General features: G+C 45.4%; 1 protein-coding gene and 1 long non-coding RNA gene across 2 annotated transcripts in view; one reads left to right on the top strand and one right to left on the bottom strand.

The window, feature by feature from the left end:
* LOC110080623 (store-operated calcium entry regulator STIMATE) overlaps nucleotides 1-5,476 on the bottom strand; it is a 70,019-nt gene extending 64,543 nt beyond the window's left edge. Inside the window, exon 1 of the mRNA XM_072989755.2 lies at nucleotides 5,187-5,476. Coding sequence (XP_072845856.2) covers nucleotides 5,187-5,430 — 244 coding nt within the window. The 5' untranslated portion in view covers nucleotides 5,431-5,476. The remainder of the gene's footprint in view (nucleotides 1-5,186) is intronic.
* Nucleotides 5,477-8,421: 2,945 nt separating this feature from the next.
* LOC140704399 (uncharacterized) lies at nucleotides 8,422-10,070 on the top strand. Its single transcript, XR_013541729.1, has 3 exons — nucleotides 8,422-8,561; nucleotides 9,677-9,800; nucleotides 9,947-10,070. It is a non-coding gene; the product is annotated as an uncharacterized LOC140704399 (long non-coding RNA).
* Nucleotides 10,071-12,518: the final 2,448 nt, after the last annotated feature.

Genomic DNA, 12,518 nt, shown 5'->3' with positions numbered 1-12,518 from the left:
CTCTCTCTCACTCACTCTCTCTCTTTCCCCCACACACACACACACACATCCATCCATCCATCCACCCTCCCTCCATTTTCTACATACATTTAAATAAGCTTGATGAATTCCTCAGTCTCTTGCACCTTTCTTCCCTCCTTCCCTTGCTTGCTTCTTGATCCTTTCCCCCCTGCTGCTTCTTTGCAGTCATTTCCAGAGGAAGCAGTCATTCAGAAGCACCGGATTGATTGATTGATTGATTGATTGCCTGGGGCTAATCCACAGCTGCAACCAATCAAGGACCTTATCTCCAATCTCTAAACTAATGGAGGATTTACAAGTGCCTGCTGCAACCAGGAAGTAACAGTGAGAGGTGGCTTACAATTTGAGTTTTGGCTGCAGAGGGTGGGGGTGGGAAGGAGGGAGGGGGTATTACTCTGCTCATTACCCCCAGGATTTTCACTTTTACCCCATTTGGGATAATTTACCCCTGTTCCCCGACCTATGCCCTAACTGATCTTTAACTATCTTCCATTTTTCTTATATTTCCTTGGTTCCACCCCTTATGTTCAACCATTGGTTGTTAAATCAGGGTTCCATTGTGATGGACAGGAGTGGTTACTGACCTGTCCGTCACACATAACATACCAGTATAAGCCTTGTTTTTTTCCCTTGCCACACAAAATAACAATAATACTGGTCTATTTTAAACATTGTTGCAGAGAGGATTGAGAATAAACATGGTGCACTCTGCTTACCTAAGACTTGCACATTCATTGTCCTAAAACCAACATCCCAGTAGTATCAAACTACTACATTACATGAAATAAAATTTCATGAAATTTTATCCCACTGCAACTTGCCATGTTATTCAGACAAAAGCTCTGAAGGGGTCCCAAGTCTCTTGTGCAAGTTTTTTAGGGATCTGGAAGGATAAAATTCTCCTCTCTTTGTTCTGTCAACGGAACTGGTTTCATCACCAGAGACACACTATTGCATCCTGGCCTGCAAAAATACACCTTTATAAAAAATTGTCATTACTGTTGGTATTTGCCCTATGTTTGCTTATCTGTTTTATTTATAACCCTAATCCCCTTCCTTGTCCATTTCCATTTGGTACATCCCCAAAGAAAAGCAACTCTTGATTTACATTCTAAGAGCTGTCCATGGTCCTCAAGTATTATTAAAGCTTTCAAAATGATATCTAAATAAAAGTACTGTAAAACACAAAAAGCAGCACTACATGAAGAAAGGTCTCCTGCCCCTAATAAGTTAGCAATTGTAGTTTCAATACTTCCTGCTAATTTTTTAAAAAGCTGATGAAAGCTTTGTCCTGATAAATGCCATTACTCAGCCTATACTGTCACTTTGCTTTGTAGCAAAATCACAGAAGTGTTATATCTTCCTAACCATGATAAATACACCATAAAGAGTCTTACTATGTGAATTTTCCTATAATGTCAAAAACAGTATGCTTAACAGAATTTTGAAAAGGAACAATATTTGCATAATGGAGCTTTGGCAGTTAGAAATTATTCTGCATTTTAATGCCAACCGTTCTTCAAGTATTATTGCTTATGTATGCAAAACAACAGTCATGCATAAATGAGAAGCAGAGGTAGACTCAGGATAACCCCAAGGTTTGAAAAAGTACAAAATATTTTTTGAAAAGTACACTCCACACAGCAGTATGTTTTTTTTTTTTGGCCGACCTTCATTTTTATATGCTAATAGTGATTTCATTTTTATGAGCACCACAACCAAACCAGTACCATCTGTGCTATAGAGAAAAATATCAGGAGGATAAACAGAACCCAAAAGTTTGGAAGAGCACAAATTAATCTGTACTGGGGGGGGACTAAGGGGAAGATCTCCCTCCTGCAAACCAGCTATGAAATGCAGATAGATTTTTGGAAATGGGCAATGGAACATCAAGAACGATGTCACAGCTGGCACACTGAACAGGAGTACTCCATACAGAAAAAGTTAGCTGCCGGCTCATTTGTCATTAAAGACAGTATATAGGAATTTTGTATAGTCAGAATTTGAGGTTATGTACAATCATGACAAATCCTTTAACTAACTCCCAGTTTAAGGATAGCACAGGTATCGATCTGCTTGGTAAGAGCTAGAACACTGGACATTTCATGTAATAAGCTTAATTTTTCTTTTACTGAGCCATACTGCATGCATGAGAAAAATCAATTACACTGCAGATAACTAACTCTTCAAAACTCTTGTTTTACACACTTCTTTTATTCTTATAAGGCTCGTAAAATTAAAATCTGTATAAAATGAAAATGTCACCATTTGATGATCTCCTGCTTATACAACTATAAATTTAAAATGAGATGTTATTTGATTTGTATTCTTCAGTGATAAAAAGTGAATTAATAAAATCTACAAGTAATTATTTACATAAGTGACTGATGGTCGTTTTACTATCTCAGTGTGCCTATAAATCTCTAAACAATCTAAAACCTAATATAGCAGGGAAAGTCACAGCACTTTCTAAGATTAATCCTCCATCAAGACATGCATTTTGTATTAATTCTGAAACCAGTTTGAACTCAGCTGCAACTTTCTGTAAACAAGAAGCTGGCAGACACAAGTGACAAAGGACAACAGCCCAAAGAACAATAAAAATTGAAGTGACAATGAATCTATAGTTCATAGCTGGATTATTATCAATTAGCAGTTAACTAAAATATCTGCTGCATGTACATGATTTTCCTTTATACTATCAGCGTCAGAGCTGGCTGTGCCTGTAGATAAGATATAAAGCTAAGGATCCTGCACCCCCCAACTCAACAATGGGAGTTACAGGATCACACTGGGTAGTTGAGTGTTCAGCATTAGTGCAAAGGTTTTATGTATATACAGATACAATGCATGCCTCCTCTTTCATACGACATAAGCACAAGCAAGACTGCCATTTGTACACACACAGTCTGACAAACTGATGTTGCTTATGAGCCAGTGTACGAAAGAACGAGGCTAGTGGGCACAATTCCCTTGCCCCATTCAGGTATAAGCAAGGGGAGGGTAATATGATCCCCTCAATCTCTATTTTAAAAGATCTGGAACAATAAGACTAGGAGACAATACTCTAGGCTAGATTTTGGTCTTCAGCTAATGGAAATAGTTTCTTCTGCTGAGCAAAGTTAAGTTGGAATAGAGTTCCCACTATTAGAGCTACCACTAATAGAGTACTGTAAAATATAAAGAAATAGCTTCCCAAATGCATGTTTGAGATAAAAGTGTCCCAGGTGTGATGGCAGAAAGTGAGGAGGAATTAAAGAACCTCTTAATGAGGGTGAAAGAGGAGAGGAGAGCACAAAAATGGTCTGAAGCTCAACATCAAAAAGGGATCATGGCCACTGGTCCCATCACCTCCTGGGAAATTGAAGGAGAAGATATGGAGGCAGTGACAGATTTTTACTTTCTTGGGCTCGATGATCACTGCAGATGGAGACAGCACGAAATTAAAAGACACCTGCTTCTTGGGAGGAAAGCGATGGCAACCCTTGAAAGCAGAGACATCACCTTGCCAACAAAAGTCCAAATAGTCAAAGCTATGGTTTTTCCTGTCGTGATGGATGGAAGTGAGAGCTGGACCATAAAGAAGGCTGACCACCGAAGAATTGATGCTTTTGAATTGTGGTGCTGGAGGAGACTCTTGAGAGTCTCCTGGACTACAAGGAGAACAAACCTATCCATTATGAAGGAAATCTACCCTGATTGCTCACTGGAAGTTCAGATCCTGAAGTTGAGGCTCCAATACTTTGGCCATCTCATGAGAAGAGAAGATGTTGGGAAAATGTGAAGGGAAGAGGAGAAGGGGACAACAGAGGATGAGATGGCTGGACAGTGTCATCGAAAGTACCAACATGAATTTGACATAACTGCAGGCGGCAGTGGAAGACAGGAGGGCCTGGCGTGCTCTGATCCATGGGGTCATGAAGAGTCGGACATGACTGAACGACTAAACAACAACAACAATTATCAGAATGAGAACAAAATTTGGAATGGAGAAACTCTTCTCGAGAGAACTAAAACCAGGGCTCAGGATGTAATTAAAACCTAAAGACATTGATTTGTGAACATGAGCTACTCTGCTAGATTTACATCATTTGAAGTCTTAGAATAAATATTTTTACACATAGTTGATGACAAGTGAGTGGAGAAAACTGACAGCTATTGCAACATTTCTCAAAAAATTCTGCCAATTCACAAAACAAGTTTTTATAATTATTATTCCAGTGGAACAGCAACAATAATGATTATAATGATAGTCATCTTAGAACTATAGAGATGAAGGGATCAGAATATATCTTAATATCTTAATAGGGAAAGAATCTGACACAAAATAAGGAATCTTTCACAGAAAAACAATGAATGCTTGGCAAGGCTTAACTCCAGTTCAACACCCCATGAGACTCTTCAGCCATAATGCAAACTTCTTAATATGCAGCTGAGAGACTTCATCAACATCCATGAGCAGACAGAATAGTTCACTAACAGTTTATTAATTCATGCACGCAAAATGACACCTCTCTATATGGATGCTCCTGAACCCACACGTGTGGCAGACCGTTGCATGGCTGTGTAACAAAAACTTCCAAACTCAGAGGCACACTTACAATTCCAGAGGCGCAAGTATTAGAAACACATTTGAGCCTTAAGACTCAAGAAAGCTGCGCTGAGGAGAGAAGGGGGACTCAGACAAGGCTGCGGAGCGAAGGAAAGAGCCGAGACAGGCGCGGGAAACAAAGCCAGCCGCCCTCGCCGCAGCGCGGAGCCGAGGCCGAGGGACCAGCAAACACGGGCCTACTACCGTTTTCTCAGGAATGGCAGATGCGGCGGGGGGGGGGCGAGGGAGAAGGAGGCAGGCAGGCAGGGAAGGAGGGAAAGGGAGAGAGGCGCCTCCTTGCCCACAGACTGGAGGAGGGTCCTGCCAGGTCTTGCAGATGGGCCGGGCCCAGGCAAAAAAAAACAAAAAACCTCGCACCAAGTTGCCCGAGGAGGAAGCCCAGGAAGGAGGCAGGCCAGGGCCAGCCGGGGAGGGACAGAGGAAGGCAGGCAGGCAGGCAGGCAAGAGACTGGAGCGCCTGAGGGCAGGCAGCGGGGGTGGTGCGGAGGGCTGCGAAGGTGCCGGGGGACTCCCTGGGGCGAGAAGGCTGAGGGAATGCCGGCGAGGGACTCACGCATGAGGAGACTGAAGGCCACGACGCCAAGGAGCCCCTGCAGGAAGATGCCGAAGCTGTCCATCAGGGCCCCGTTCTCGCAACCACGGTAGCCCGGCCCGGCCCCCGAGGAGGAGGAGGAGGAGGAGGAAGAAGAAGAAGAGGCGGCGGCGGCGGCAGCAGCAGCACCGCTCCCGCCACTCAGCGGAGAGTCCAGCTTGGGCGTGACAACCAGGGAGCCGTTGGGGGCGAGGGAGCCCCCCATGGCGGACGTCAATAGCGGTCGAGGCAGCAGCAGCAGCAAGCAGCGCGCGCGCCGCCGGGCAGGTGGGGAGGTAGGGCGGGGAGGGGGAGGGGGCGGCCGGGCGGCCAACCGGAGGACCGCGAAACCAGCTGCTTCATATGCTCCGCGGCGCTTCCTGGACAGGGAGGGGAGGAGCTCCGCGCGCGGGGCGCGGGCGCGTCACTGCCGCCGAGTGACGTCACTAACTGCGGATTGGCTTCTGTTGCTCCCTTACGGGGGGGGTCCGAGTCAGCTTCTCGTCGAGGGGCGGAGCCTAGGCTTCCACTTCTCAGCCTGAGGAGAAGAAGCTAGAGAAGGGAGAGCGACTGTCCGGGGGGGGGGGGGGGGGGGGATTGCTTTTAAAACGATGCGCGGCTCGTCTCTAGAAAGCTTTCTTCACACGAAGGAGCAAAAGGTTTCAAGGGACGAAGCGCAGGCAGTCCTCGGCCCAGAGGGCGCCTCCATTGAAGGGGAGTTCACGTTTGCGCTTCGGTTCTTTGCTGAGCCCCTTCATTGTTCCAAGCCTTGGGGAGCGGAGCAGAAGGAGCTGATACATAGTAGACGCTTCAGGGAACGTCGCGGTGACCGTTGTGGGCCGTCAAGTTCGTATCCGACTTCGGCGACCTTCTAAAAACGAGGGGCCTCCGTCCCAGATGTCTTGCCCCCAACGGTTCTGCTCAGCTCTTGGACACACAAGTCCGTGGCTTCCTTGAGGAAGTCAACCCATCTCATAGTTGGTCTCCCTCTTTCCCTGCTGCCTCCCACCTTTCCCAGCATTATTCTCTTTTCCAGAGAACCGTGACTTCCCATGATGGGCCCAAAGTAGGACAGCCTTAGTTTCGTCGCTTTTGCCTCCAGAGATAGTTCAGGTTTGACTTTATTTAGGACACACATATTCGCCTTTCTCAACATCCAGCAAAGCTCTTTTTCAGCATCATATTTCAAACTAATCTCTCTTTTTTTTGCTGGCTTTCTTTACTGTCCAGTTTTTACACCCATACATGATGACTGGGAATACAAATGGTCTTGGTCTCTAGGTGACACAACCTTGCACTTGATGACCTTTTCTAAATTCTTTATTGCTGCTCTTCCCAGTTTCAGTCTCCTGATTTCCGGGCTACAGTTTCCATTTGGATCCATGATTGAACCAAGGTAGACAAAATCTTTAACCATTTCAATTTCTTCATTGTCAACATCACTTCTTCTGATTTTGGTCTTCTTAAGGTTCAGCTGCAGTCCTGCTTTGGCACTATCTTCTTTCACTAAAAGTCCTTCGTAAAAGTCATTGCTGCTTTCTGCCAATAAGTTGGTGTCATCTGTATATCTTAAATTAGGATGTTTCTCCCGCCATCTGAATCTAGTCCAACTTTCCGTATGAACTCAGATAACACATAGACACACTTACCTGATAGAAAGCCTCAGTTTTATCATGTCTGTTGGCATGAACTGCAAAAGGGGTTTGGGGAAAGTTGAATTTATGCTCCCCACCCTTAAGTATTGCAGCAGGTGTCTAGGAAGCAATGTCATTTCACACCAATTTAATCTAAATGCTGGTAAAATGCTTTAAATTGTAAACACTTGCATGGAATTATCAGTATAAAAACTTTGTATTCAATTTCATGGGGTACTTAGTGTGGTGTGTAGTGAATAGAGTAATAAACTACAGCTCCCAGCTGCTGGGTATGAATCCCCACTCAACCATGGAAACTCTCTGGAGATGTGTAACTGGTAAAATGACAGGTTACCCACCTGTAACTATAGTTCTTCAAGTGGACCTCTGTGATTCACACCCTGAGTGATTCGCACCTGCGTGGAGCCTCACTGGAAGATTCTAGAGCTTCTACAGTAGCAATAAACACATTAGAATATGCCCCTCCCCACCCATATAAGTACCTTGGTGCCAAGCATCCCCTTTCAGTTGTGTCAACCGCAGTAAGCAAACAATGGCATGACAGAGGGGAGGACGGGCGGGATGTGTGAATCACAGAGGTTCACTCAAAGAACTACAACTACAGGTGGGTAACCTGTCCTCCTTCGTGGCCTCTGTGAATCACACCCTGGGTGACTAATAAGCTGTCTTACCCAGAGGCAGGGTGTCATGCAAAGGTAGAGGCTAGAACAGCATCAGACTTCTGCTGGAGGTCAAGTCTATAATGACAGATAAATGTGGATGGTTGTGCCCAGGTGGCAGAGGTGCAGACATCCGGAAGAGGTGCACCACAGAAAAAGGCTGTAGAGGCTGCCACTGCCCTGGTGGAGTGAGGGCAAACCACTCTAGGGGCTGGTTATTGAGCAAGTTGATAAGCCAAATGAATGGTCGAGGCGACCCATCTGGAGATAGATTGGGAAGTCACCTGACAGCCTTTTGTAGGTAGCTGATGGCTTATGAAGTGAGAAGATGACTGTTTAAAAGGTTGGGTACATCAGAGATGAAAAGCAAGAGCTCTTCTGACATCCAACGTATAGAGTATTTTTTCTTGGTTTGCAGAAGGTGATGGAAAAAATGAAGGAAGGACAATTGGCTGGGAAAGATGAAATTGAGAGACAATTTTGGGGAGGAAGGAAATGTCCATGAATAACGTCACTTTATCAGAAAAAATTGTAGATAAGGGTAGTCATAGTATAAAGCTGTCAATTCACTAGCTCGTCGAGCTGAGGTGATGACTACGAGAAAAGCTGTTTTAAAGGTGAGGAGTCTTAAGTCAGTTGTAGCTAATGGCTCAAAAGGAGCTTTGGTAAGCTGTTTCAAAACAATAGTGACCACTGTGGAGAGGGAGGTCGATCATCGGGGTAGATATGAGAGAGACCTTTCAGAAAACGTTTTGTTGCATGTTTGAAGAAGTTTGCTGCTGGAGAATTTGGAGGTTGGTATGATATTATTGCAGAAAGGTAGACTCTCAAGGATGAGATGGAGAGGCCCTTAGATTTAAGAAGTAGGAGGAAGTGGAGAACAGTGGAAAGTGATGGATTGATGGAGGATGATGAAGATTTGGTAAAGGATTGAAATTTCTTCTATTTGTACAGGTAGGCTTTCCTTGTTGATGGTTTTTTTGGCATGATGAAGAACGTTCATTAACGAGGGAGAATCCTCCACGCTGCCAGGTGCAGAACAGGTAAGTCCAGATGTGGGACTTGGGAATTGTTCTGTGTGAGAAGGTGTGGCATGTCTGATGAGAGACTGCAGAGAACTGGGAACCAAGTCTGTCTCGGCCACCAAGGGGCTATAACAATGGCATTGGTTTGGTTTTGTTGTAGACGGACGACAATTTTGTGGAGGAGAGGGAATGGTGGAAAAGATAGGTAAGAGTCTTGGGCCAATGGCTGACAAATGTGTCTCCCTGGGAATGTTTTCCTATTCCTGCTCAGGAGCAATACAGTTGGCATTTCCGATTCACTCAGGAGGCAAAGAGATTGAGAGTCGGTGTGCTCCATTTCCGGCATAGTTGGTGGAATACTGATTGATCTAGTTCCCACATGTGAGCTTTGGCATCTGTATGACTGAGCAAGTCTGCTAGGTCATTGTCTTGACCAGCAATGTGTAAGGCTGTGAGACAGATGTGAAGTTGCAGACACCACTTCCAGAGGTCGACCGCTAGGTAGAGGAGACCTGGGGAGTGGGTGCTGCCTTGTTTTAGGATGTAGTACATCGCTGTGGTGCCGTTGTTGGCGATCTGTACCATTTTTGCTACAAGAAGGTTTCTGAAAGCCTTGCAGGACTTTATGACGGCTAGTAGCTCCAACTCATTCTCTGTGAGACCATTTGGCATGGACTGTGAGGGATTTGCAATGAGTCCCTCAGCCGGTACGACTGGTGTCGGTAGCGACTTGTATTCATGGGCGAGGTTGTTGGAATGGTCACCCGATAGAAAGGTTGGTATGGGAATGCCACCATTGTAGTTGAGAGTCCAGTTCTGGAGTGACTCTTAGGAAAATGTGGGGAGAGTCTGTTAGTGGATTGAATAGGGCCAGAAACCAGGATTGGAGAGATCTTATTTTGAGACGCATATGCTGTACAACTGATGTCATGACATAGAGGCCATGGTGCCTAGAACTCCTTGCACCGTTAAGGCAGGTATCAGGGCATGCGGAGTGAAGCCATGAAGTGAGGTGAAGAGATTTTGTCTCTTTTCTGCAGGGATGAACACGCAAGCTCATGTGGAGTCTATGAGTGCGCCTATGTAATGTGTAATCCTTGTAGGTTTTAATTTTGATTTCTGTTCGTTGGTAGTTGGACCGAGGTTGCGAACAAGGGCGAGGGTGAAACGGGCGTCTCGTCAAGCTTTGCAGCGAGAGTGTGCTACAAGGAGCCAGTCGTTGATATATGGAAAGACAAGAATGCTTTGAAGTCTGAGGTAATTGTTTAATAATCTTAAATCTAGAATATGGCAAAGTCCTATATCTTTCTTGGGGACGGTGAAATAGCAAAAGAAAAACCTGGTGTTGTTTTGATAGACAGGTTGTATGGCATCTTTGAGAAGTAAATTTATTATTCTTGCAGGGGTTGTGATGGTGGAGTAACGACCTGTGTTGTCGGAGGAAGTTCAAAGAAGTGGATGTGGTAGCCGTTTTTGATGATTGAGGGTACCCAGGAATCTGTGGTGATGGATTCCCATGCAGGTAAGTGTTTCCAGAGGGCAGGGTTTGTGGGGTGGGTGGCAATCTCAGTCAGAGGAATGTCAAACATGGTGTTTAGGTTTCCGGTCATTCCGCCTAGTGGCAGGCTGTTGCCGGGTTTTGGCTCATTGGTTTTTGAAGTATGGGTTGTAAGAAGTTTGTTGTGGAGGGTCTCGTTGGAACCTCTGGTATGAGTTACAGGGTTGTTTCCACTGATTTTGCTTAGGACGTTGCTGGTTGGAAGGGTAAGCTCCCCAGCGTCTGGCTGCTGTATGTTCTCTAGTATATCATCAGTCTCAGCATGAAAAAGATCTGCTCCATCAAAGGGAAGGTCTTTGATATGTGCCCGAGCATCTTTGGCTAAGCCGGCCATTCTGAGCAAGGAAAAACGGGCGTAGGGCTACAGAAGTGGCCATGGACTTCGCTGTAGCATCTATGGTGTGGTGAGCAGAAAGCATCTGTTGTTTAGCAACAGAGAGACCTTCTTGTTGGAAGGTTTGAGCTAATATCTTGTTATCCTCTGGCAGGGATTCAATAAAAGTGGACAGAGGAAGCACTGGTAAGCTCCCATGGCTCCTTGATAATTAGCGACTCGCATGGTGAAGGCTTTGGAAGAGTAAAGCCATCTACCCATGGAATCTATTCATTGGGTGTCTTTATTTGGTGGTATGAGAGATTGTTGGTGTTGAGATCTCGATTGAGAAGCTTCGACAAATATAGAATTTGGAGCTGGTTGTTTTTGGAGGAAAATAGCTCCTGGGTCATGGATTCTATAGAGGTTATCAATCTGCTTAGACACGGTATGGGAAGAAGCTGGTTTTGTCCAGGATCTCTGCACAGTACTAAGGAAAGATGGTAACACTGATATGTGCACCGGAGTGGTTGTGTTTTTAGAGATTTGATCATATACATGATTGGCTGGTTCTGTTGATGGTCGGTGGACTTGCAGATCAAGGGATTTAGCTGTGCAAATCATAAGTTGGGCATAGGTCTGCTGGTGACAGTGGGTCGGTATCGACAATGTCAGACTCTGGAGAGGCAAGTAACACCGATGGAGTCTGCGGCCGAGATCCATGGTCAGAGCCATCGAGGCTGCATCTGGGGTTGATGGACTGTCAATTGACTTTGGTGTCGAGAGGCTGAGTCTCGTAGTATTACCAGTTATGAATTGGAAAAAATGGAGTTGGCATGTCCATGGGCATCTGTTGATGTTGATGTTTGACATCGAAAGATGGTAGTTGAGCATTGACAGACCTCGATTGGTAGGGATGTACCTTGGTGTCAAGCTCGGTGTCGTAATGGTGCTGGGGTCAATGACTTGGATTTACTGGAGGACGGGAACTGTGTTGATGTAACGGAATGGAGCAAGTGTCCATGGACCAGGATGAATATTGAGAATCATTGATATCAGAGCCTGTGTCTCTGTGATGTCGAAACAGGTTGCTGATGTGATGGGATAGCAGTAGAATAAATTGACGCTGGCGATGCCGAGCATGAAGAGTGATTTCCATCATCTATTGTAGTAGGAAAGTATCGGGAGGCTGGGGCTGCAAGAGCCTCATGTGTGGATGAAATCTGCTTGACTGTCCAAGGTTTTTCCATACCAGATAGGAAGCAGGTTGAAGTATAGTCACTGCTCGGTGATGTGGCCGCTTCGACACCAATGGTTGTTGACAGGTAGGCCGACTATTAGATGGTATTATTGAACCAGGTAAAACTAGTTAGTGCAGTTTGTCGAGCAGAGCACTGGTTGGGGCAAATGGCAACCCAACGCGTGTGCTAAGCGTGGATTTGAACCACACACAATGAAGCGAGCTGTTGAGATTGTTGATGCCAATGGTCCTGGTTAGGAATCAGTGGGCGATCCGAGGACATCAAATATGGAATGGTGTCAAGCTGTTCAGGATGGGAATCCTCGGGCGATGGAATAACTGAAGGATTGCTGGAAGGAATGGAAGGTTGTGGACTGGGAGGAGAGGATGTTAGTTGCTCCAGTATCACCCCATTCTGGAGACTGAGAACAGGGTTGATGAGACAGAAGTCTGTCATCATCTGAGGGAGATCAGACTGAAATTGATTCAGAGAGTTGGATGTCTGTAGGCTTAGACTGTTTAGCTCGTTTAGGAGGAAGAGGCTTTGGAGCTGGAGCAGCTTCAGTCGGTCACTGACATCTGGAGGTGGTTTTCGAAGTCAAGGACTTCGGTATGGAGAATTTCGATTTGTGTGTCTTCAAGGTCTTAGACGATGCAGATGGAGAATCGTAATGAGCTGGTGTAATCGATGGATGTTGTTTCGATGATGTCAAAGTAAAAACTTACAGGCCTGGGCAGTACAAATGTCTTAATGAGCAGCCATAATGTTCAGGTGTGCTAAGTCATAGTGACTCAGGAGGGCTGGCTCAGGGATGATGCAACATCTGTGTTGATCGGACACTGTCATACTTTTGATCTGTACAT

Source organism: Pogona vitticeps, chromosome 2 (genome assembly GCF_051106095.1).
Source record: "Pogona vitticeps strain Pit_001003342236 chromosome 2, PviZW2.1, whole genome shotgun sequence".
Classification (NCBI taxonomy): Eukaryota; Metazoa; Chordata; class Lepidosauria; order Squamata; family Agamidae; genus Pogona; species Pogona vitticeps.
This window is presented reverse-complemented; position numbering and strand designations above follow the sequence as displayed.